The sequence below is a fragment of the Heliangelus exortis genome, chromosome 7 (genome assembly GCF_036169615.1).
Source record: "Heliangelus exortis chromosome 7, bHelExo1.hap1, whole genome shotgun sequence".
NCBI lineage: Eukaryota > Metazoa > Chordata > Aves > Apodiformes > Trochilidae > Heliangelus > Heliangelus exortis.
In genome coordinates this window covers 23576514-23603268 of record NC_092428.1, presented here as the reverse complement: position 1 = coordinate 23603268, position 26755 = coordinate 23576514, and the positions used below count along the sequence as shown (strand labels likewise).

Sequence of the window (26755 nt, the reverse complement as noted above, 5' to 3'; positions counted from 1 at the left end):
AACTACAATAAAATCTTATTTTACCACTGGAAAGCACCAAGATCAGCCACACCAATTTATTGAGAAGGTAGAAAGGAACTAATCACAAAGTTGCTGATCAAGGTTAACCTGAAACAGTAAGAAGGATGAATGGAAACCACACAGATATGTGCATAGGAGAGCTTGTCAGACTGCTTTTTGTTCCAGAAAGTGAGTGTAGACATAAGTGCAAAATAACCCACCAGGAAACACACTGACCAGAGAAGGTGGAGGGAGGCAGGAATGAATCTATAAGACAGAGAGGTATTTAATACTAAAGACTTCTACAGAAATTATTTCTTCCAACTATCAAAGAAGTTATGATAATTATGACAATTTATTTTTTTATGACAGTTAATTTGTCTCAGGTTCACACTGAAAGACTTGAATTCTTTTGCCCAAAATCTTGTTGTTCTTTTCTTTTTCCTCTTAAAATGCCTATTATTTTTAGAAAAAAGCTCAACACACAAGTCTCAATGGAATAAGCTGTTCACCCACAATGACATGTTCTTGAAAATCCTCTTCCCTTAGAAAAAAAATTTCAATAAAATGTTTTTCTAACTATCCTTGTTTTTCAACAAAGGACAAAGAGTGAACACCCTCACATATTTATTCAGCTGCCTCTTCAATCTCTGAAGTCTTGTAAAGACTCCACTCTTCAGCTACCTTGTCTGCTGCCTTATTCCCCATCTGTTTATCATTCTTTGTGTGCAGCAGTTCCGCTTGAGTTCCTTAATAAATTTCTACTAGATCCCTAATTTTTAGATTATGTCTGTTCTTTTCTGCACTCCCACTCACAGTGTCTATACAAATCGTCTTACCATGTTAAGACTGCAGAATACAAAAGAATCAGCCAGGTAGACAAGAATTCCCCTTTGTATAAAAGCAGAGCATGCATGAACATCTGAGGAAATGTGTAAAACGGCCCTGTCAGATTAGTGTTTCCCCAATGAAACCTTCAGTTGCCGTATAAGAATTTTAATTAATATATGTGTCTGTGTTTAAAAAAACAAACTAGTTTATCATGAGAAAAAACTTCTCTGTGGCAGTATGCTCAAACTTACAACAGCTTCTTATATTCTCAAAGGTCTCAGTTGCCAATGGAGGCTGCTCTGGAGACTGGCAGGGGAAGGGACACCGGGCTTGAACTGTTTCTGCTTTGATTTCCCTAGAGACCTGCTGTTGTTATTGTTAGAGACAAGGTAATTAGAAGACAGGCAACTAGTCTGTCCTGGTGTCATTATTCTTATGCTTGTGACCATGACATATCTGGCTTCTAGCTGTCTCCAGGTACTGCCCCAAAATGAAGTGTGTAGGACAGAGCAGGTGACAAAATACACTTGTGGTTCAGCACCACCTCACTTCCTGGCTGCCACTCTGGAGAAACCCGAAGATGTTAAAAGTGAGGTTGTGAGCTGACCCTTCTGTTTAACCAGAAAACAGATCTAACACTGTAACACAAGCCATTGTGGGAAAATCATGGTTGACAGAATCCAATGACAGCTTGCATGGGAAGTCAAAGGCCAGGAGGGAAATGCTGCATCTGCAAACGGAGCAAAGGTTTTTGTGGTGCAGTCACATTATCTTTGAACACCAAGTCACAGCCCTGAAGAGATCATTTGATAAAATGATCATTTTATCATAAGATCACAAGATCATTTGAAAAACCTTCCTGTCAGCCTGAATACATAACAAGTGCCTTCCTTAGTTATCTGCCCCTCCACTGAACAACAAGCCTTGGTGACACAGGCTGCACTAGAGATACTACACATTATACACAGTGAAGGGTTTGCTGAGCCCGGTAACAAACCTCTTCCATAAGGATGATGAAGGTGGCATTGTGTCCCTGCTCAGTGACCAGTTTTCCATCAGTGGTGAGGATGTGAAGTCCCCGAGGTGCTTTTCCAGGGCATTTCTCCACCTTGGCCATGTACTTCTCTCTCAAGCCATCAGTGCAGTTGTTAGACACAATCCTGCGGTACCTGGGAAACAGTAACAAAAGCAGAGGGGACTCAGACCCTGGGCAGAAAAGTTTGTTTTGCTTTGGTTTTGTTTCTCCACATTAAGGTATGTGTTTTTTCAAAGGCTAAACAATTCCTTCACAGAAAAGAAGAATTGGAGAAATTAAATTGGAGAAAATTTATTTTCTTTATTAAATTGGAGAAAATCAAACAAATCACAATCCAACCTTCTCCAGAGACTCTTAGCAACAGCACTGAGAATGGACACACAGATTGTGGAGGTGAATTACTCTGCACTGCTAAAAGGCAGAGAATTACCTTAACTCCCCATGCCTGCAGGACTTCACCCTGCATCCCAGCTTTTTAATTATGCTTTTTATTACATTGTGTCTGCCTCTTGAAGTGATCTGCCAAGAGCTCTGTCCAGTCCAATTTTAAACTGATTCAAGGCATGTATTTTTTCTCTTGGCCCTTCTTGGAAGAGGTTAGATAACTAACAAGACACTTGGCAATTTCTGGTGGTGTTCTGGGGGATTAACCCTTTCCAGTCATTTCACAGTAAAAAAAAAAAGATTTGGTTAAGAAGACCCAGACCCAGACCATTTTCTTACTGCCCTCTGTCAAGAGGGTTACAAGAAGTCACACTGGCCAGGGCTCCTGTAATTACATCCCATATTTATAGCCACCTTTCAGTTGAAATGGAGTCCTTGAAATTAAATGACTCCAGACTCCCAGAAAACTAAACTTGACCAGACATTTGCATCAACCAGCCCCAAAAAATCCTGTTGTAACAATGGAGGATGCAGGACCCTTAACTCAGAAGCAGCCCTGAAAAGTCCTGCACTGCCCAGGAAGAAATTTTGCAGTTTTGCACCAGGCAATGCAATCAGAGTTTCAGAGTATCCCCCTCACAATGGAACAGCATTTGTAAGGTGATACTGTGCTAACAAACCAACACATAACATCTCTTCTGGGTAAAACCAAATACATATAGCTTGTCTGAAACCTCAAGGCATTTTATATACAAAGTGAAAATGGCAGAGAGAATTAAAAAAAAAAAAAAAAAAAAAAAAAGAGAAAGAGAGAGACTAAAAATTGCTCATTTGAGCCTCCCCAGAAGCTGTTATAAATAGGAGCTGTAAGACAGGAAGAGATTCAATGAACAACAATGTGAAATACCTTGAGCCTGTCCTTTTGAATGCTCATCTGTCTCCCAGATACACCTTGATTCGTGTTTTAATTTTGCAGTAAAGGGGAGCTCCAAGCCTAGGCTGCAGGGATCATACATAAGTTGCTAGCAATACAATAGCTACATGTCACTTGTGTTAATGTGCTTCTCCCTGCCTCTGAGGATGAGGCAATGTTCCCTACAGATGCTGCTGCAAACATTACCTCACGAATGAGACTTGAAAAGAGCCTGGTGGGATGCAGATTAAAAAGAACCATCAAGGTTCTCTTGTCTACTGCAAGGTCACGAAAACCAGAGAGATTGCAAGGTTCACTTACCCAGTGCTGTTCAAGTAGCTCTGACCAATGCTGCAATCCTTGGACAGGGAGGACGGGCTGAACCAGAAGGCTGGGACACACTGGTTGTTGCCATGCCTCTCATACCCATAGTCACTATGGAGACAAGTCATGAGTGCATCACTTTACCCATTCACTAGATTTAGCTCAGAGATTTAGGTGATGTAGTTTTTTTCCCAAAGCACATGCATGCTGGTGCCTATCTGCTGGATAGCATCGTGGATTTGGCTGGCCCAGACACAAAAGTGCTTAAGAGACAGGTAACACAGTTCACAGAAGGTATGTGATACCTGACAACACCAGAACTACCATCCTTGTGGAGCACTGGATGACATGTGTTTCTTTTGGAAACAACATATGGGCAGAGATTCAGAAAGAAAATTGTACTATTACTTTATTTTCCTATTAATCTCTAATAACTTCAATTGTTGGGTTCTCCTGGTTTGCAGTCTTCGCTTTTCAGAACAAAACAGATGAATTCCAAGATCTAATCCCATTTTTCCCAATGAAGCAATTAAGAATATAAAACACCAAGAGCACCTCCTGAACTAGCCAGGGAATGTGTATTTATGTGTATTAATGACCTCCTTGTTCTTTGACAGAGACTGCCCTGAAAAAAAGCCAGAGCTGGTGGTTTTCCAACAATAAACAAAAAAAACAGAGCCAATTTGGTAGTCTAAGGATTACATGATACTCTGTCACATGGGGAAAGTAATCCAGGATATTGATGCTTCTCTGGACCACCAAAAAGTGGAAACACGCACAGTCACATCCAAGACTTCTTTTTATAGCTATCTTTGCATGCCAATACAATCATGAAGCAATAGTATTAATCCAAAGCTTTCCATAAGTTTTAATAGGCTCTGAGTCAGGTTTCTATACATAGCCTTTACTGGCAGACTGGATTCAAAGGGCAAATAAAAAGGGATTCTGGATTTTTGCCTGAAGTACATTAACAAATGCCAACAAACTAAACCTCTGTGGAAATACAGACACTACAGAAGCCACTGCCATGAAAGCTCTCCATGCCCTTTTGGACAGCCTGAGTTTTCTCTTTCCCCTACTCAGAGTCTGAATTGCCAACAGAAACTCTCTAGGAAGAGCTTTGGTGAGACAAAATTGTGCTATGTCCCCAGTGACGCAGGCTGCTACTGTTCCTTTTTTTGGAGGGCAAAAATTCTGCAAGCTACCTTAAAAGGTTTAGAGATTCCCTAATGCTCTTTCTTTCAACATTCAATTTAATCATTCTCAGTGGATCCAACCCGCACAGTCAAAAATGCCTGGCAGTGCCTTGGTAATTAAAAATATTCAGGAGGAGCAGTACTTTGCCCCAAAGAAGAATAGAGCTGCATAAATATTTAAGAAAATTAAAGACAACATTGCTGTATGCCCTTAAGGTTCTGTGCTTGTTCATTAACTTCTGGTAAATGTATATTAAAATCTTGCATGCTGCCCACCTTCCCTCTCATAAGCCCCAGGGTTTGCATAAGTAAAGAAAATAATCAAGTCCAGCTGCTGTGTTGTCTTTCTCAGGAAAGATATCTTGACAGAGTAAATAAAGAATCAGACGGAGGGAAAAGAAAGATCTGTGAGCATCTTAATAACACTTCTGAGTTCTTTCTGCCATTCCCTCTGTCACAAAAAGGCCAGGGTTTGCTTTCAACTGTGAGAGTGGCAAGATTCACCCCTGATCTTCACTCATGAGGAACTGTTAAACTGTGGCCCTGGATCATGGTTTATGCCCTTGAAATTTAGATCAGGCTCATATCTAACAGCAGGCAGCAGACAGCACTGCAGCATGAGGCAGACGGGGGTCAGGGAGCTGTGACCTGATGGGAGGGATCCCAGCTTGTGCTGAGGGGCTCCTGCAGTCATTTGTCCTGTCTGCACAGGAGGCAGGTGTTATCACACCTACTAGCATGAGATGCTCTGTGACCACAGCTGACCTCCAAATTTACTTTCTGGGGAAGCAGAGTGTCTGTCTGTTGAGACCTGATGGTCAGTGCACTCAACACAACCCCAGGCACTGACCCTCCTCCTTTCCCTCTCTGCAGGACCTGCTCAATACATATACAAGAGACAGGCCAGCCAAGAATAGTTATCCAGAAAAGGCTGAGTGAACATCTTTTCTTTTAAAAAAACCCAGGTGAAGGAGTAGAAGCTGTCATTCCAACTGCAGACACCTACAATGGGGATGTATCTCCATAAGCCCTCTGTCTGGAGCCTTCTTCCAGTCAATGGAGAGTAAAGGCACCTCTCAGCACCTCCCCTTCTCACAGGGACATCCAATCAAATACAGAGGAATCATATTCTAGAATAACCTGTATCTTGCTACTGATTAAATAACTGTCTTACCCTTTACAAGTCACAACTCAGAGCAGATGAGTCCACTCTTCCTCTTTGGAAATCACTTCTAAGACAATCAAGCCTGGTGCCCCATTCCCAGCACTGCTGCTCTTCTCTTCAAAGTGACTGCATCACACTTTGCTCCACTCAGCCATGCAGACTGGCATCAAAACTCACCCTTAAACTGAAGCTGGTTCTTCTGATTCTCCATCACCAGCTATAATAATTTTGTAATTGGAAGCCAATTAATGATTCTGTTGGCAGCAGAGAGTCTGAAATAAAAGCCAGCTTGTTGCCCTCTAGCTGCATTTCCTCTGCAGATTAACAGCAACATTCTCTCATGTTAGTGAGAAAATGAAGCAAAAATGATACTGAGCACATGCAAGGAACACATCAATTGATTGGAAAAGTGCATTCTTTTGTAGACCCTTTTCAGGACAGAACTTAAGGCCAATTTATCTACCACAGTTTTCCACTTGCAGCTTAGAAAAGACAAGCCTCACTGTGAGAACCGAAAGCTGGTGAGGCAAAAAGCCACAAAAAAGGCAAATTTATAAGTCTCTCTGGACACTGGTTCCTCAAGCAGCCCAGAGGGATATGCCAGTGCCAAGGGCAGACACTGCAGGGCCAGACAGTTTGTTCTTCCTGCAAGTTCTCATGGTGAGAACAAAGGGGAAAGATCTGCTGAGCCAAGCTAAGGAGTGTCAGATGTAATTTGGACATTACAAACAAATCAAACATCCATCCAGATGAGATGAAAATCTCAGCTCTGTACCCCTGAATCCCTCTCTCAGAGCCAAATTGCTCCAATATTCAAGAAAGTAGTTTGGTCAGTAGTTTACATTCCTAAAATGAACAGTGAGTCTTAGGTGACCTAAGTCCAAATAAATGTGCAGTTCTCATGCCTCACACCTCTTCAGGAAGGATTCAAAGGAAGTTTTCAGGAATCACACTGATACCGAATCAGACACTGATCCTGAAAACCTACTATAAAAATGAAAATGTTTTCTCAGCTGATGTATTTTCAGGGCATTTTGAACTCCATTCAAATGACATTCTGATCATATAAGCTCAAGCATCACAGCTATTGACAGTCCTAAATCTTTTAAGTATAGCCAGCACAGGTTCCCTATAGGAAACCCTTGTGCACAGATCCTGACTCTTATGCTTCCCTCCATCACATATTTGTGACTGTCAGGCAGAGGTTTGTTTTTCCCTGTTTTATTTTTAAACTGTTTTCAAAGTGACCTTAAAACACTTTGGAAATTATAGCCCCATTAAGTTAGAAACACCAGTATTTATGCAAAACAAGTAGTTAAATATGACAAGAGTGGGCCGTACAGTCATGTCACAGAAGCCCTGTCAGAAATTTATCAATAAAAATATTGCTAAAAAAAAGCAACAAATGGTTCCCAGGAATTCAAAGGAATAATAATAAAATTGTGCATGTTTTGCTAGCTTGCTTCCTAGGCATTCAGTGACCTTGGAAGCAAGGACACAGAAATGTCCTCTTTCTCCTGGAGGGGACATGCCTTGGACCAGAGAAGAGTCCTGGCTATCACACTTCTACAAAAAAATGGACAAAAAAATGTGACTCAGTACTTGCAATTTTCTGCTTTTGAATTCCAGGCTTAGATATCTCGTGGAGCTTAACAAGCCTCTCCAGCAGAGGAAGGGAACACTGACACCCCCTTCACACAACAGGTATGGGGATCACATTGATATTATTTGGTATAATCACAGCCACAGAGCTGCATCAGACCAGTTTCTCTGCAGGGTTTTCTGTCTGGGCAGTAGCTCAGCCAATGCCAATGCTACAAGAACAGTCCCTGCACAAGTCCCCAGAGTCACATACTCACCACTCAAAGTCCCCGTGGCCACAGACACAGGGCTCAGACACCACAGTCCGGGAAAAGTCCCGAGTTAGGGAACACTGGGCTCCAGGCTTGCGTTTTTTATAGATCTTCCTCTCTCCCATGACACAAGGTTCCCCCTTCAGCAGCCAAGGACCAAGAGGAAAAAGAAAAACAGAGGATGTAGTGACAGCTGGGCACTAAACGTAACATTTTGCCAAAGTACACAAAAAGCAATGAAAACATGCAATTAGCACTGAGAGTTGGGAGTGAAGATTCTATCTTCCTTTTGTGGCTTTTTGCACTCAAAAACCATCTTGGAAAGACTCAGGAGTGCAGTATGTTCAGCTTGGAGTAAGGATGCTAATGAAAATGTGCCCAGAATGCCTGGGTGCCCAACCCATCACAGGCACCCAAACTATGCCATACTTCAGAAGGCACCCACCAATGTATCTAGTCCTAAGAATTATCCTGAAAAGAGTCTGCCATGTGTCAGATGAATTCTGCTATGGGAAGAAATGCCCAAGCCTGAAATCCAGAGCAGGTGTGGAACCCAGGAGTCCTGGCTACCTTCCTCTTTCCTTGATAGACCTGGGTTTGTTATCATATCATATCATATCATATCATATCATATCATATCATATCATATCATAGAACGGCTTGGGTTGGAAGGGACCTTAAAGATCATCTATTCCCAAACTCCCTGCATGGGCAGGGACACCTCCCACTATATCAGGTTGCTCAAGGCCCCATCCAACTTGGCCTTAAACACTTCCAGGGAGGAGGCAGCCTGGGCAAGTGTCTCACCACCCTCACAGGAAATGAGTTTTTTCCTAATGCCTAGCCTAAATCTCCCCTCTTAAGTTTTAAACCGTTTCCCCTTGTCCCCTCACTACACTCTCATGCAAAAAGCCCTACCCCAGCTCTCCTGTAGGCTCCCTTCAGATATTGAGAAGTTTCTCTAAGGTCACCTCAGAGCCTCCTCTTCTCCAGGCTGAACAACCCCAAATTCCTCAGCCTGGCATCATAGGGGGGGGGTGTGCTCCAGCCCTCTGAGCATTTCAGTGGCTCTTCTCTGGACAGAGTTCAAGGAGCTCTGTGTCCTTCTTATATTGGGGACTCCAGAACTGGATACAGAACTCCATGTGGGGTCTCACAAGAGCAGAGGAGGAGAATCCCCTCCCTTGCCCAGCTGTCTGTGCTTCTTTTGATGCAGCCCAGGACACGGTTGGCTTTCTGGGTGGACCTCAAATAACTCTGATGGTGTGTTTTACTGGGCTGTTTGAACACAAAGGTTTTTTTAAAGCACTTTTGGGAGTAGCTCATCTAAAAGAAACATTTGACCTTTAGGTGAGGTGATACAAACAGAATTTTCTCTGAAGCAGAAATAATTTGTCTGCATAGAAGTAAGAAAAAAAGACAACACCTAATTGAAACACTTCTCTTTCCTATTAGCAGTGATTCCCAAGAGGGCTTTCTGATTGCATGTCTTCTCTTTTCTTTCATTTACATTATTTTCATTTATTCAACTCTATGGCTTCTGTCACCTGATAAATTTTTGCTGAATTGATGATAATTTCTAATTCATGGATTTAATTTTGGAATATCCCAGTGCAAATAGTTCTGGCTCTAGTCATACTGCCCTGCAGTGGGTGGGATATCATACTGGTGGCCAGTAACCCACAAGTAATCTTCTGAGGGCACTGAGCTCCCTTCACTTATAATAGTTTCAGGACCTCAATATATCTCTCACGAAAATAAGCCAGAGCGTATGAAAAGCAAAGGATGTATTCTTGAATAAAATAAAATAATTTGTGTTTTTCTGATGTCTTTTATTCAAGGCATCCCCAGAGTTTTGCAGACACCTGAAGGATGAATAAATGTTTTATTTTCATTTTTGAGTAGGAAAAGCAAAGAGAATGAAAATTATTTCTGTGAGTCACTGACAGAGCTACAAGGAGTTCAATGTCTCCTACAACTCAATCACAAGGTGAGGTTTTACATTGCCCTGAGCACCAAGGACAAGAAGATCCAGCTGGATCTTACAAAGTGAATAATCTCCCTAACATGCTTGGAGAAGACTGGCCCCATGTTTATTCATGCATATGCTTCAGGGGAAGTAAAGCATCAACTGGCTGGAACTGCAACGTGATGGATGAAAAAAATCCATATGCTCTGCTGAAAATGCTGAAAAAGCAAACACATTCCCACCTAGACACACAGAATGTGAAAAAGAGAGCCTGCACAAGAGAAATACCTGATTGTGCAGATGCCAGGTTTGGTAGTCATCCTTGTTACACCTCCTGCTGAAAATAGACTTGTAGTCCACCTTGACCAGCTGCCATTCAGAACGGAGACTGAAGTGCCCAAAAACCCTGAGCATGGGAGAAGAAAAAGAAAGAACCTGTCAGCCAGAGTTGTGGTTCTGTTAAGGAAATAATTTTTCATGAATCTCAGCTGCAGAAAACAATACACAGCCTTGGAGTTTGATGCAAGAAAATGTTAATCAGTCATGAATAACTTTTCCGTGTTCCTGTAACATCCTAGGATTGGCTGGTCTGCCTGATTCCTTGTACAGCCTGTGTGAGGTCTTCCATTCTCTAGCACTAAGCAAAATGGGCCCCAAGTCTAATACAGACAATTAGGTATCATTCACAAAAAATAAACAACCAGACTACAAAGTAATGTGTCTAATGTAAAGGGTGCTATTCCAATAGCACCAATATATGAGTTTGGCTGTCTCAAAACCAAGCTTTTCTTAGCTGAGGAGTTTCTTTTCTGCTGGACTTTCCTGTTGCACAGACTTCCCACTTAATGAATTGTAAAAGAAATACCTGAAATGTGGACTGCAGCCAAGCAACCTGTAAAGATGGAAGATTCTTTTCTACCTGGTAAATGCTGACTGTGACTACTAGGAGTGAAATTATAACTAATCACCACTTTAAGGCTATTGGTATTTTTTTCTCATTTCTTTTTAGTAGGCCCCTCATCAGCAGTATTCACCTAGTTGACCAATAAACAGATTTTCAGGATGAAAATTAAGCATTTCCTGAGTAAGGAAGTATACAGGAGCAGTTGAAGCTGAAGGGTCAGCATTCAGCAAACAGTGGGAGGACACAGACTGCAATTTAACACTGAGGTAACACATCTGTTTCTAGCAGGGTGACAAAAGATTCAAACACATATTGAATAAAAATGAGTAGCACCAAAGGCTTCAGCCCAAGCTTGGGCCAGAACATCAGCAACAGAGTTGGTTGTCAAAGACAGGTCTCTCTAAAGTCTTTGCTAATTATATGACACCTTCACCTGCCAGGAAGGCTCCCATATTTCCCATATTTAAGTATCTGGATGGGAAGGACCAAAGCAACAATGAGCATTGATGGTACACATCACCAAAATACCACCACTGTAAATACGAAGTGACTATGCATGTTGGAAGCTTGCTCCTTCATTAAAGAAAGAAAAATAATAGCAAAAACATGGTTTAATTAATAAATAACACCAGGCACCCAGACAAAAAGCTGCATCCATCTAGAAACATTGCATGAGCTCTGCAGGGTGCTCTATTTCTGATCAAGTAACAGCCTCCTATTCCCTTGGCTGTGATTTTCTCAAAAAGGACCAGCTTTTCAACCAGCTTCAGCTGGACTTCCAAAGAGGTGTGTGATAGGAGGAGATTAGGACAAGGACAAGGGTGATCACAGCTTAAAAGCTATTAACAAAACTACAGCTTCTCATTGGCAGGGGGAACATCTCAGTACACATAAACGACAAAAAACCCCACACAATCAGTTGATTTGTCTTATAACAGGCCAACTTCATAGCTATGTCAAATTAATATATAAAAGAACCTAAAAATTTATCTAAAATACAAGATCCAGAATTTTAAAATTCTGTATGAACTGGAAGCTAAATATTTCTGACATTCACAAAGCAGCAAATGTCATTGTATCACTTACGGCGAGATTTAGAGAGTAGATAAAGAATGCTTTTTTCCTTATACTGAATCTTTAATGAACCCACATGTACACCCAAGCCACTTATGAAATCAATGGTTTTGGGTTTTTAATTGATGGACACAGTTTACAAATTTCCCTAAGAAAGCAAAAAGGAAACAAAAGTGAAAACTACTACTGAGTTTCCAAGCACTGAATACAATCCAGATCCTGCTGTGTCCCCACTGTGCTGCCATTCTTTACTCTACTTCATCTTAATTTACACTGTAATGACCCAGGGTTGTTGGTCTGCTCTCCTCTCACTGCCCAAACTACTCTTGTAGACTGTGGCCTCCACCAAAACTCCTCTGCTTTGCATTGCTTTTCGTAAAATTGGGGCCATCCAGGAACAGTCATGTTCTCCCACTTAGACCTTTCTCAGCTCATGGGTATCAGGGAAAGAAAGGAGCGTGAAGGGGATCTGAGGGCCTGGGGACAGAAGCAACTCCATGATTCTGACAGAAAGGAGAGAGGATACAATGCAAGAACTGGTTATAAATGCATACACAGGTTAGAAAAGAGTAGGTGTGGAAGGATCTGTGTGTAGGAATGGATTTATTAGGTAATTGTTGCTGGCTCTTCAAAACATTCGTTAGTGTAGTCCTAATTGTGGGGTACTAGAGATAGGAGACACCAGTGCATTCAGGCAAAGCTACAGAAGAAACTGGAAATCCTGTTCCTCAACACAGAAGACACATCCTGGACCAAAATCAACCCTCAGAAACCATGGCAATATGGGGTGTCAGGACACTTGTTGGAAGAAGGCAGAAGTGAGGAACAGGAAATATTCCACAGAGGGGTGACAGAGGTGACTTTGCAGCTGTACTCATGTAAGAGCTCTGGCTCCAGCTCCCCTCTCCACTTTCCCTTGGTACAGGGAGATCCCACCAGCTCTTATGCCACAACTGCTTTCAGCACATGCTCTTACAGAGTGCACATCTTGTCATGGTGTTATTGCAGAGCTGGGCAGCTCCCATGAATCTTGGTTGTCCTGGATGTGCTGCATGACTGAAATGTCATTTCCACAAAGGCAGTAACTCAGCAGGCAGAAATCATTTAGTCCAGGAGATTTACAGCAGTTCAGAATTTGACCTGAGTGTTTATTACACAGAAAACACAGCAATAGGAGGGGAGAACATAATCAAACACAAACACTTGTCTGAACCCAGAAGATAACAGGGCATGGAGAAACACTTCAGCAGCCAACACATCTCAAGGAAAATGTTCCTCAAACTGACCCTTATCTAACAGTCCAGCAAGAAAGTAAAAGTACAAGCTACAAAAATTGCCAGAACCACTTGCATTTTAAATCTATTGAACCAAGATAAAAAAACCCTCTGCCATAGAAATTATCTCCATGATAATGATAATTAATGGGAAAAGCAAGGTTTCCTATGTGGAAGGCAATATATTAGCATTCCAAAAGAACAGAGCATTAGATACTTTTTAATTAAATGATTTCAAAGTAGATCTTTGTATATAATTGCCATAATTTAGAGTGAAACAATGCAACACTAAATGTAATTAGAAGAGTGTGAACAGAGCAGGATATTTTCCTCTGTGTGGCAGGGATAGTTCTGGGTCATCTGATTTCTAAAGTACCAACTTTCCTTTCCCTTGCTAATAAAAAGCTTCTTAAGCCTGATCAACTATTGAAGTGCAGCCTTCAGAGATAAGAGCTTCTCATATGCAGAGCAGCAAGCAAGCAAACACACCCAGTGAGCACTGCTCACCAAGAATAAATGCAGCCCACACTTTTTTATTGACCAACCAACATGATGAATCACAGAATCATAGAATTGGCTGAGTTGGAAGGGACCTCAGAGATCATCAAGTCCAATCCTTGATCCACTCCCGCTGCAGTTCCCAGCCCATGGCACTGAGTGCCACATCCAGGCTCTTTTTAAATATCTCCAGGGATGGAGAATCCACCACTTCCCTGGGCAGCCCATTCCAATGTCTGATCACCCTCTCAGTAAAGAAATTCTTTCTAATGTCCAACCTAAACCTCCCCCGGCACAACTTGAGACCTCTTGTGCCCTCTTGTCTTGCTGAGAGTTGCCTGGGAAAAGAGACCAACCCCCCCCTGGCTCCAACCTCCTTTCAGGGAGTTGTAGAGAGTGATGAGGTCTCCCCTGAGCCTCCTCTTCTCCAGGCTGAACAGCCCCAGCTCCTTCAGCCTCTCCTCGTAGGATCTGTGCTGGAGTCCCTTCACCAGCCCAGTTGCCTCCTTTGGACCTGCTCCAGGACCTCAATATCCTTCCTAAGGATATGAAGGTTGTGTTACGTTTCCAGATGTCTCTATTGTGCATTTGAGACTTCTATAAGAGGAAGCAAATCTATGGTATGAAAAAGAGTGCTGTGTTATCCGTGGAGCTCCACTGGACTCTCAAACAGCTTTCCTTGGGAAAACAAAAGGCTTGGTTTTGAGCCTCTCTTTTAGAAACAAAAAAAGTCCCAAGGAAAGAGTTGGAGAAAGGGATTGGAGGGAATTTATTTTTCCCTGCTCAGCTGATAAGTCCTCACATTTCTTTGAACTTACCATCTCATTTATCTTAACTGATTTCCATGTGCCTCCTTCTCATTCACATTTTTTGTTTACCGGATTAGGGAAATGGATTTTTAAAAGAAATGTATTTAAGATGATATGGGGGAAAGAGGACATAATGTACCATAATTTTTGCCTCAATAATGTTGTCTACAATGGTCTAACTGAAAGCTCTCAACTGCTTGTTGTAAGGATAGAAGACAAAAGAAAAGAGCTGAGTTTTCAAGGTCCAACTCTGGAAAAGCAACACAAAATGCATGTTTAGATTTTTTCCATTTAAGCAGTCTGGTTTAGAACTCCTTGAGAAACAATAAACGCAAGAGCCCAGATGGCATTTAGACAGAGTCAGTTTTCTGAATAAGCTCAATTTAACAAAGGTTCTCCAACCTAAGCCATGGAATGGTAATTTACAGGCTTTAGACAGGATAGATTTTGTTCTGTCCCTCAGAGTAAGCACTTAAAACTCCACATAAAATCTTAGCTAATAGGACAGCATCTTCTCAACTGTCTCTATCTATAATTCACAGTGAAACCCTTGCTAGGAAGGCAGAAAATTCTTCCCAATCCCTTTGGAGAAATAAGACAAGGTTTTTATTGCCAAAGCTTGATATCATTCATTTTCAAAAAAATTACTAGAAACTTGGAAAACAATTCTGAAATGCTTATAGATTCACAATGGACTCATTTTGGAAAAGGTCACTGGTAGTGCTGCTATAATTATATCTTTCATTAATTTTTAAAATACACAATATCTTACAAATGTGATACATACTGACTAGATAACCTTAGTACATAACTACCTAAAAGGCTTCTTACACTTATACATTGCTCTTTTGTCAATTTGCATTGCTTTTGGCTTATCATGCCTTGCACTGTTGATAGTTGTGCTTTTCATGTAATTCAATACTGCTCATTCCTGACAGGTCAACAGAATGGATCGAGGGTCACAACATAACAATTCATCCACTTCTGGTCCATAGATTCAATCTCTGTCCCTGCTTAGTGTATGAGAAATAGATCTCAGATATCAGTCCCTGTACTGCTCACAGGGAAGGCATCAGCTGTATCCATCTGGGTCCATCCCTGATGGCATTTTCAGATGAGCTGCTCAAGTATGGAAATTGAAGTGTCTTCTCATCCCTAAAACAAGTCCCCTTACATAATTTTTGAAGTAAGAACAGCAGGACATTATATGCAATGAACCTGTCCTTGGCTGGTCTGGTCTGGATATAGATGGAGCACTTTTATCTTCACTAGTCAGCCTAGACCCTTTGCAAGTAATGGGAGATAATGGTCAAAACCTCTGGTAACACCTCCTGTCCTCAGCTGTACCCATCAGTGGGACAGATGACTGATGATACAGAGGAAGGAAACGATGATAAGGGCATCTTCACTACACAAACCATCAAATGTACCCTCCTTTCTGAAGCATTTTTGTTTCACTGGACATCAACAAGGTGAGAGATAGGAAGACACCTTATTTTGCTTCTCACAAAATACCCTGGGGGCTTCTGAAGTCAAATTTTAAGAAGATTAGGCCATACAGAACAGACTATTTAATTTTTAAGCATTTTGAATATCTAAAAATAAAATGAAAAAATTGAAATACACTTAATAGACAGCACCTTTGGAGATGAGCTACACATGCAGGTAGATGGATGAATCAACAGAAAATCATATAGAAAGAGAGATTAATATATACTGTAACTGATAATACTGAAGGAAAAGCTAATTCAAGTGTCATCATAAATAGACTGTTTCATTTAGGAAAGCCTGAAACCAATCTTGCTTTTCCCCCCTTTTATTTAAAAGAAAAATACTTGCAGAGGAAGTATCCTAGCTAGCAAGTAAAAAAAAAAAAAAAAAAAAAAAAAGTAAAATTTCCCAAATCAGTAAATGTTTCAGTTGACCTGAATCTGCACTTTTGTTGTAAGATTACAGAGAGGGAGAGAGTGAAGCAAGCTTGCCCTCTGATTCCAGTTAAAATCCCTCTATATTTATATCTGTGCCTCTAACAGGTAGTGCCAGAAGTCACCATTTAATAAGAGGTCCAAAGAAGGTCTATGAAGCCCAATCTGGAAGAATTAGGTCCCTGTAAAAGGTTCTCTTCCTTTCATAACTACCTTGATTCAGGTTGGATTTTTCTCTCCACTGCCCAGGCTACCCTGCTCCTACATTACCTGGGAAAACAGTGAAGCTATCCTAGAGATTCTGGCTTCATGCACTTACAGAAGGGCTTTGTACATAAATGTACCTCCATCACTAGTTGACATTTATAGCTTTTGAGACAATAATAGAAAATGCTAACAATTTCACAATAAAAAAAAAAAAAAATAGGGCCTGTTACGAAATCTGGATCTGAAGCCAGTGTGAAGTGTGTAAGAATGTAGTAGCAAAGCAAGACTAACTCCTATGTGCAGGTGTTAGGGCCAAAACCACATAACCAGCAATAGAGCAGTTGCAAGCTGTGCCAGCAGGATTAGGTTTTATGAATGGGGAGAGATGAGCTACTTCCCCATGATTTAAACATAAATCATTAATTTAGAGAAAACCAAATGGGCTGTGTAACCTTACAATTGTTTTTTATTAGGGTTTAGATTGAATTAGCATTAAAGGAGGTCACTGGTTAAATGGAAATTGGATGGAAAGGGACTGAGACAAGGAAGCAGAACCTAATTGAAAGAGACACAGCTCAGCAATTAGGGAGTGGAAGAGGGAGAGTTCGAGTTCCACTGCCTCATGACTGGCAAGATGATGGAGGGAGCAAGAGCCTGGAAACAAAGGAAACATAAAAGACAAAAGATGGCACTGAAAAGGCATGCAACTGCCAACAAAAAACACTCTCTCATTTTTTGCAAAACAATGAATACGGTCTTTAAGAGCCACTTTGGAGCTTTTAGTTCAGTTGCTTTTGGCTGACCTGCTAACTAGAAACAGTAGCCCGAGGGCAACTGAGTGATAATTCAGGGCTGCTGTCTGTGTATAGAAAGAGGGCAAGAAAAGTTGCAATTTTTTCTTAGAAAGAAGAGATGCATTTTCTTCCAAATAAAATAAACCACCTATTTGGATGCAGACTTTCAACTGGTGCAAATTAGTCTTGTTCTCAGATCCAAGGCTTTGGGAGACATAACATGAGCAGTGAAACTACCAAGTATTTACCAACAGCAGATAGCAGCTTGCATGATGACAATTTTTTCATGAAAACCTGTCTGTACCCTGTTTCCCAAGGGGATGGGTCAAATGAGAATTTCAAAGCATTTCCCATGTAGAAGAGAGCTAAAGGAAGTGGTTTATTCCCACTTCTGAGTGAAACTAAATGTCACGACATGGAGATTTTCAACAGAAGAGAAATTCAAAGTGCTGGTCAAATTCACTGACCAGCAATCCATACTGAACTGGTCATGGAAAGCTGCACCACCACCAGATTCCAGGTCAGGAGCAGTGGTTGGGGCAGGCATAGAGGTTCTGTGAATTCAGAGAAAAAAACAAAATCTTGCAATAAAAAATTTGCAGTACAATCATGGCAGACCCTTTTCCCTCAGCTTTGCAAAACAGTTCTGAGATTATTCACCAGCTCAATGGGCACTTCCTTTAAAGTATCAGCATAGGAGGAAAACCACTGCAAATGACATGGTACTGCATGATCTTTTAGTTAGTAAGTAATGCCAAGAGCAATTTCTAAGTAATCTGCAGGATGTATAATCACCAACACCCCTATAGCTTGGGCTTGGTTTCCCCCCTAGGGAGGGGAGACCATTATTTTTTTTTTTTAATCTTATTTTTAAATAGCAAGTGGTATCAAAGTAAATAATCTACTGAATGACAAACCCAACCTTTTGAAATTTAGTCTCTAAAAAATTTATTGCTGATATTCCCAAACCACTTTACATGACAATTCCTTCAAAAGAAATCCCAGCAACATGAAAGGGAGCATGAGACACCTGGGAAGGGGGATGGGAAAGCACTTAAATTTTTAATGCTGTTTTTCAGAAGTGTTCTCTCTGTTCTTCGAAGCACTCATGAAAGACAATCAGTTCCTGACAGCTCTTAGAAAAGATACTGGCAGATATCAGCAATCTGAGTGTTTCCTCCACTAGGGGGTCTGCAGTCCCAACAGAGGCCAGTTATGCCCCTTTGCCAAAAGCTGGTAGCACAGCACTTTCAGACAGCCACATATTCCAACCTGTGAACCAGCACATTTCCAGGCAGGAGTTGTCCAACACAACTGTGGAAACCATTGGTCAGAACGTGTAAGCTCAGGAAAGGGGATGACACCTGTACCTGGCTGGACAACAGCATGAGGAGTTGGCTGACTAGAATGGGGGAATTTTCACCTGTTTGAGGAAAAGGGAGCATGAAACAAGAAAAACATTTACAATGATCAAAGGAGGACATGCTCTCCCTAGGAATAAAGGCTTCCAGCACCACATAAACCACGATGCCTCAAACTGCTCTTGAGAGCTGCTCTCCAACACTCACTGTGGCCCAATGATGAAAAATTAGAGTGAACTCCACAGCCAACCCAGCACCAGGGTCCCAGAGAAGCTGGTGTGCTGTACCACCCTCTGCTCTGTGCAGGGGCAGGATGAGCTGAAAAGGTGCTGAAGCCATATGGTTTCTCCGTCCCCCAAGGAATGCTGGGCAACAGAATATTCCTGTCATCCTCTAACAGAAAGGTGAAAACCTCTGAGGAATGTAGATGTGCACAGCAATCCAAAGGCTAACGCATGGAATACTCCTCTGGAAAGGAGGGAGATGGGAGGAGGAAGTGACACTGATTAATCTGTGATCATTAATACTGTTTTTCAGTCTTGGAAATGAAGATAGTGATATGGGTAGTCAACTGTCTTTCTCCAGGATTTAAACTGATCATCTGCTGGGATAAAATGGGAATACCTATAACATACATTTTCTTGTCCATTTTACAGTCACTTAATGGCATTAGCAGATTGATGATTTTCTTGCAAAGTCACAGCAATTAATTACTGCCAGCAGGTTTTGAGATTAGATCAGATGATACAGGAAAGCAGCTAGCTCACCATAGCAAATGTCAATATCTTCTCAATCATTTTTGTTTCCTAACTTAATAACTATATTTGTAATGTTTGGTCTCAGATCAAGTTCTAAATTTTACTTTTCTTTCTGTGTGCAGTCATGATTTTCACAGACTCATTTTAATTCATGGATCCTACTCAGAAGAGTATGTAGATTTAAACACTGCAGTTTGCACAGCCCTGTGAATGAGGACAGCATAGTGAACTCACAAGGGCACATCAGAGCCTTGCAGTGAAATCCACGGGCAATAATAAAGCTGGTTGTGCTACAAACATATTGCATTAAACATAAAAAGAAAGGAAAACTGAAATTTGAGATAAAAATCACAGTGGGGACAACTATTAAAACCTACCTTTCCTTTCTAGGTATCTAATGATACCTATGTAACTCAGATAACAGAAGTTTTTAAAGCTGCCCTCAAATCTCTCAAAACCCTGCAGTTTTGGCAGGTCTGAGAGCATGCACAGGTCAGAAGAAGTAAAGACAAATAAGGATAGAATTCATAATCCTTCACCACAACAGCCCCTACATTGCCCCTTCTGCACTGAAAGCTGCAAGTATATTCAGCTTTCTACATACCTCTAGTGAAATCTTTCCTAGTTCACCAAATCTTTTGTTGAGCTCACCAACTTGCAGAAGAAAATTTGTCTTTTTTTCAGACAGCTTCTCTTTTTCCCAAGTAGAGTGAAGTGAAAGGAAACTAGTTTGATGGCAGGAGAGTTTGAAGGCTTCTGCTGGGCCACAGGAATTGAGGAACACTGTATCTGTGTCTTTTCTTTACGCATGTTTGCACAAGAACCTTAATTTCTTCTAGGAAAAGCAATCTCCTGGTGTTTCTGCCATTCACTCTATTTTTTATTATTTTTTTTTTTTATTTTTTATTTTTGCTGAGATTGCTAGCCTGGATGCCAGCTATGAAAGGAAAAGGCTGACCCAGCAGGGAGATGGCCAACTCCTCTGGACCACATCCCAGCAAAGGCACTGTTGTCTATCACCTCTCTGTTTTCACATAATTTTTCTCAGCCCAACTATTCAGAGGTGGCAGATCTGCAGCTCCTCACCCCTATGCAAAGGAGCAGAATCTTTCAAGGACTTTGTGTCAACTTGTAATTTTCTTTCCTGTGTCAGCTTTTACATACCACAGCAAGACTTGAGCAGAAGGCAGTGAATGTTGCCTTGCTTAAACAGGAAATATGATGGTCACCAGAAAGTGACAGAAAAATGATTCTTATCTTCCATGTAATTTTGAACTCAGTGGGAGCTTGGGGACCTGGGAGCTTTTGTCGCTCTCTCATACTTAATCTGCTGAATGTCTCCTAAGTGATAATAAGAATCTGTCCATGGTGCCTTCATATCTGTACATGCTATGCTGATGTCTTCCATCAATCAATCAATCAATCAATCAATCAATCAATCAATCAGTTCTCCAGAATAAGAACTAACTCATGGAACTCCTGGCCAAACATTAGTATCACTGCTAATTTTTTTAAGAGATTTAGGGCAAAATATACTCAAAACCCTGTTTTTGGTCAAGAAGGTCCCTTACTTGCAAACCTCTGTAAAATGAGAAAAGTGTACAAGAGAATTATTTTCTTATATATTTATTTGTTGCATTCTCTACTTGCCACTGCAGGAGCATGGAACTGAACTAGAGGCATCTCTGGTCTTACTCAGTATGGCCTGTGCTTTTAATGTTTTCTTTCTTACCTCAAGTCTCTCCTGGACTCCATCTCACCTTTTCCAACATTTCTCAGTTACTTATTCATTCTACTCTACTCTCCTCCCACCCAGTGAGGGATTGCCAGTAATTTTATGGGTCTACATGAAAAAAAATGGTCCCACTTCATCTCTGGTAAACTTGTATGGCTGTGTAAATGAGAAGGTGTTAGAGAGGGGCAGGGCTCATAACCTATTCATTTACAACCAGGAATGTTTTCTAACATACACATTGCCAAGGGGAACAGTCAGAGTGATGTTGGCAGACCAGCTTGTATTAAATCCTCTCACTGAAAACATTAATGCTCAATGATTCATCCACAAATATATATGGATCATTAATTATACATATATAGAAACATATATTTATATACATATGCGTAGGTGTGTCTACATAAATATATTTATCATCACAGACAAACTTAATGATCCCTATCTATAAATGAATGTCTGCACACATCCTTGTATAATGAGTCCACTAAAATGACAGCAAAATTCTGCAGGGCTGTGAAGCAAAAAGGTTATCCTCTTTATGTCAGTTTGGAGAGATGTGTAGCACAGGAGATGAAGGGGCAAGAGTAATACTTATGAGTCAAAGCTGGAACAACAGAAAGCCCTTCTCTGGACCCTCAAAAACACCTTGTCTCTGGTTTGAATGGTACAGACTGGCAACTCTCTTGGGCAGATACCAATTCTGTTTGGATACATCACAATAACCTAAAAAGGGAATGCAAACTGATGCCTTTCCCCTGGTAGACTACCTCAGGCATGTAACATGCTGTGGCTATGGCTTGTCAACACAGAAATGTTAGATTTGAGCCATTAGAAAGTGAAATCATTATAAGATAGACTACTTGCCTGTGAGGGCAACAGGACAGAAGGTAGAAAACTGCAGATCTTAAAAAGACTTCTGTTTCCCAGGCACTCACTGGGTCACTCAAGAATGTGCCTAGCCCACAACCCTCGTGCATTTGAGTTATTTCCTAAAGTACACTCTGTTTTCTCCAGCTGCTTTCCACACACCTGCACCAAACACTGCTATGTGCTTTGGTTCACATCTCTCAAAGTGCTGTGACTCTAATGGAGCTGAACTGCCCATCTTGTTAGATGGGACAAGTGTCAAAACCACAGCAAAAGGAACCACAGAGGTGGATGATCAGCTAGGAATGGAGGGAGAGTGGAATCGCTTTAGTTAGGCAGTAGCTCCAAGTCAGACCAGCTGACACAGTGTTGCGGTGCTTTCCTGTGTGTCACAAAACTACATTCTTAGTGAAGCCCAGTCTCCTGTGTTTGTAAGGAAATAATTAATTCTTGCATCCCTATAGCTATAAGAAATAACAAAACCATATGTAATTTAGGTTGGAACAAACCTCTGCAAGGTATCTTGTCCAATTCCTCACTAAAAGAATCTTCTAATTCAAAGCACACTAAGATACTCAGATCATATACTCAGATACTCAGAATCATATAATGCCTCTACATGCAAATCTACAGATTTTACCTGCTGTAAGTTCTGTAGGACTGTCTTAGGACACATATACACAGCACAAAGAACAGAAGATCCAAAAAGCCCAGGGTTCTTGTTCAATAGAGACAGAGGCAGAGACAGCTACTGCAACTCTCACGTAACAGCCATGAAGTGGTATGAAAATCCGTGCTAAAACCCTTGCTGTTTGCTACAGCCCAAAGGGCCCATTCACAGGATGTGCCACAAAATGAAGTTTGGAAATAATACTAGTTCTACTGATATACTGATTTTAATAAAGTACTATTACGATAATATTGTTAATAATGCAATATGTTAAAAATAGTTGGAGTATAATTACTATTTAATACCTCAGATTATTATTATTTTTTGTAACCATATGAACACAGACCACTTTGATGCAAATCAGTGGAAGAAATTTTCCCTAACAGGAATCAGTCAAAACTTCTGGGTGAAATATTTTGCATTTTCCAAGATGAAAGACAAATATTTAAAAGCCACTAGCCTACCTAGTTTGGTGGAATACAAATATGAGCACATTCTTGATTTCTCTGCTTCTTGCCCTGCTTCTACCCTAAGAGCTTCCAGTGCTCCCATCCTCAGTTGGGATATGCTGCACCCAAACTATTGGCTCCACTCATCAGCTTCTTAAAATCATTGGAATTTCTACTGGCAAATACAAAATCCACATAGCTCCAACCACCACCTGTTGGTTCAGAGAATGGCCAGTAGCAACAGAAATGCACATTTCTTCTCAGCCAAAGCTTCCACAAGCTCAGCATTATCCTACACTGCCCATATAGATGAGTTCACTAAAATTCTCAGTGTGAGAAATACCGAAGTGATCTGCATAGAAATGTTTTTTGTATGGGCTTTATAAATGGTCTCTTTCCCCTCCATTCCTGTACGCTGTGGAAAGGGATCTCTCTAAACTTTTATGGCAATTATCATGTGAAGTTTCTTTATATGTTTTTTACAGACTACTAAGTTTTAAAAATTGCTTATGATTACAGTAATAATAAAAAACACCAATAACAATAGCAATAATAATAATAATAATACACTTACAAAGACCTCAAAAAAATTCAGCTCTCAACAAAGCTGATACACAATATTCAACAAAATATCTCACTTCCTTCATTCTCCTCATGAGACTACAGAGGAATAAGACTAACCTTGGATTTCAAATGCATCTTTCATCTCAAAAGAAAACATCACTGATTTATAAAGTAAATGGGCTAAATCCACAGGTAGTTGAAACTGATTAGATCCATTGATTTCAGTAAAGGTGCTGATGTGGAGATTTGTTTGAGCTCAGATCTGCCTCTCTGCATGTGTGTATGTCTGTGGCTGGAAAGTGATACACATTGCCCATTGCACAAAGAATTTCACAGAAAATCACCATATTAAACAGCACAGAAAGAGATACATTATGGCTTCATTTGGAGAAAAACAGGTAGAGTGATCAGAATGCAGGATCTAATCTTTTGTTGGGGACTGGCGTGTATTTCCCCAACAGGATGCAGCCTTGGGAAAAGGCTCACAGGTTTATGGATACACTGTTGTGTTTTGCTCCTTGCAAAAACAGGGGTAATATCTGCTGATAGTAAGGCAGCAGATGCACAGATATATTCTTTTACACAAACACATACTCCACTTCTGTGAAGAAAAAAAATCAAAGCCAAGGCATGGTTTGGGAGTAAAGCAAAAACCAGCAAACCGACCAGAACTGATGCAATCTCTGCTCCGATAAAAATCTCAACATCTGTCTGTGAGAGAGACACAGATGCTGCCTTGTTCTGTCCCAGCACTGGCTGGGGAACAAACTTAACTGTGCAGTTTCTATGCTTTGCAGGCATAAAGGAAACCCATAATTGCTTAGCTTGGCCTTCTTAGACAGCTTAGAACAGGAGACATAGGTGGGCTATACAGGAGTCAGCTACACCTTCCTCATCCTCCCATGACTCCAGCACACTTCATCTGTCATGGCCCAGATAACAAAGACACCAGCTCAAATAATGGTTTGCAAGAAGAGGACTTTTCCCCTCTCTTGCAGCTAAGCTGGGCTCTACTGCAGATGCAGAGCTCTCTTCACCCTATAGTCACTACTATTGGTGTAAGGCTGACGTAGGTCTGGTTTTTAAATGATATACCAATACAAATCATGCTATCCAATTAAAAGAAATTCAAACCACTATAGTAATGCCCAACATGCACAACTGTTATCTGATCCATGCTTCCTCAGAAACCGGTGACAAGCATACCCAGTAGTATGCTTATCTACTCTCAGTCTGCCACTACTTGTGAAACCCTCAATGAAATCCATCTCCACATTTCTGCCACATAAGTAGGCAGATGGACTGAAATCTGGAAGAAAAATATACAGGGCTTTAATCCCTCTTCTCTGGTTTCAGGTGCAGAAAGTAGGAAAAGCAAACCCACACCAAGGTGAAATTTATAGTGTATCTCCAGCCACTGCATTGGAGTGCTACAACAGTGTCTGATGTGATGAACCAAAGGCACTCCTTCATGTTCCTGCAGATATGCTTTGCAGGAGTGGCTCAGTCTAAGGCATCTGAGGCACCTCGCTTTCTGATCCATTTCAGAAAGCTGTTCCAGCCAGCTCAGAGAAAATACAGGTAAGATGGCATCTCTGCAAACAACAAAGGCAATTCATCTAGTCCTTACTTTGTTCAGAATCCCAGAACAGAGTGCTCTGATCTGCTTTGTGCAAAAGCTCAGATGTCTCTTTGAAGATGCCTTTGAACTTAAAAAGTTCCCCCTCTCTCCTCATTGCTCAACTCAGATCCTGGCCTGTACTTTGGCCAACACCGTGTAACCAATTCTACCAGCTTTACCCAGTGCTTCAGCACTCCTGGGAAGAGGAAGGTCCAAGCATCTTCAGTGCCAGCCCAGGCTCTTCCTTTCATGGTATGAGTGAATCATAGCATAAAGCACCCCAGACCAGAAAAGTTATTCTGAGTTCATGTCTGCATATGCACACTGAGAACACCTCTAGCTTGAGCTAAAACCAGATTTACATCTCACAATGCAGATAGCAAGCAACAGGGCTTGGGGATATTCATACCCAGCAGCAATCTCAAAAGACAGTCAAGCTGCACTTGAGCACACCTGGAACTGACATTAGATACAATCATACAGTCTCTGGGCCATCAGATCCAAGAAACATGATCTTAGCAGCATTTATGAGAAGAGACATCTAGATGTCACTAGTCCAAGCTCTTAGTCCAAGACAGACTGTCACCAACTATAGACCAGGGCAGATGTGGCTTCATCTAGACAAGTTTTGAAAACATTCCAGGGATAGCAATACTACAGCTTCTCTGTAACCTGTGCTACACTACCCCTTGGAGAAGCAGATTTTCCTTCTGTCCTATCTGAACTCCCAAGCTACAGCCTGGGACAATTTCTCATTGTTATAACCCCTGACACTTCTGGGAAAAGTTGGACTCCATCATGTTTGCCATGGAGACTTCATCTGCATCTGTGACTATCAGGGAAATCCACAAAACAGCACTATGCCTCCATGCAAAACTGCATGTGTAGGTATGCAATGCTGCACTGCACACCATGAGGGTCACCATGCACTTGGGGATCCCCACACACTCCTTCTGCCATCACATTTTAGAGAGAGTTAAAAAAAGCTGCTTTACTTACGTCAGTATCTGAGTCTCTATGCCAGGGTCTACAAGGGATCCATCCACAAAAAGTGGTGTTGATGTGAAACTGTATTTACTCCAGGACCTTCCCTCATCAAAACTTACCCTGGAATAGAAGCAGACGAGATTTATATGCATTAAAAAACCTACTTTAGAGCAACCATAGCAATTAAATGTTGGCTAAACTCCAGCAGCTAGATTTATAGACAAGCACCAATCTTTGCCATTTCCCATCCCACTAATTCATGCTCTCGGTGTACTTTGAAAGATCAAAACCTAGAAAATATAAAAACTGGCAATAAGAACATGGATATACTTGATACAGATGTACATCAGACTTAAGGGATCAAGGGGCATTGCCAAGTCCTGTTTCTGGATCTACAACAGCATCTGGCATGAAGCAGAACCCAACATAGGCAGCTCTGGCCTGAATGCATGAAAATTCCTGTCAGCACTATGGGATGTTTTAACCCATGGGTGCATCAACGCCATATGTCATTCACTATAGTTTCTCTAGCCCTATGAATACTCTTCTTTGCATGCCATTTCAGAGGTGGTCTTCATTTTACAGAG

At 41.2% G+C, this 26755-nt stretch overlaps 1 protein-coding gene and 1 long non-coding RNA gene across 2 annotated transcripts in view; one reads left to right on the top strand and one right to left on the bottom strand.

The window, feature by feature from the left end:
• Positions 1-26755, bottom strand: part of SORCS3 (sortilin related VPS10 domain containing receptor 3) — a 278055-nt gene that overhangs the window by 21492 nt on the left and 229808 nt on the right. The window contains exons 14-18 of the mRNA XM_071749349.1: positions 26181-26288; positions 9960-10077; positions 7709-7842; positions 3486-3599; positions 1829-2000 (exon numbers count right to left, since the gene is read on the bottom strand). Of these exons, the coding sequence (XP_071605450.1) occupies positions 1829-2000; positions 3486-3599; positions 7709-7842; positions 9960-10077; positions 26181-26288 (646 nt within the window). The remainder of the gene's footprint in view (positions 1-1828; positions 2001-3485; positions 3600-7708; positions 7843-9959; positions 10078-26180; positions 26289-26755) is intronic.
• Positions 1-26755, top strand: part of LOC139798541 (uncharacterized) — a 215021-nt gene that overhangs the window by 121568 nt on the left and 66698 nt on the right. The gene's annotated exons all lie outside the window — the stretch shown is intronic.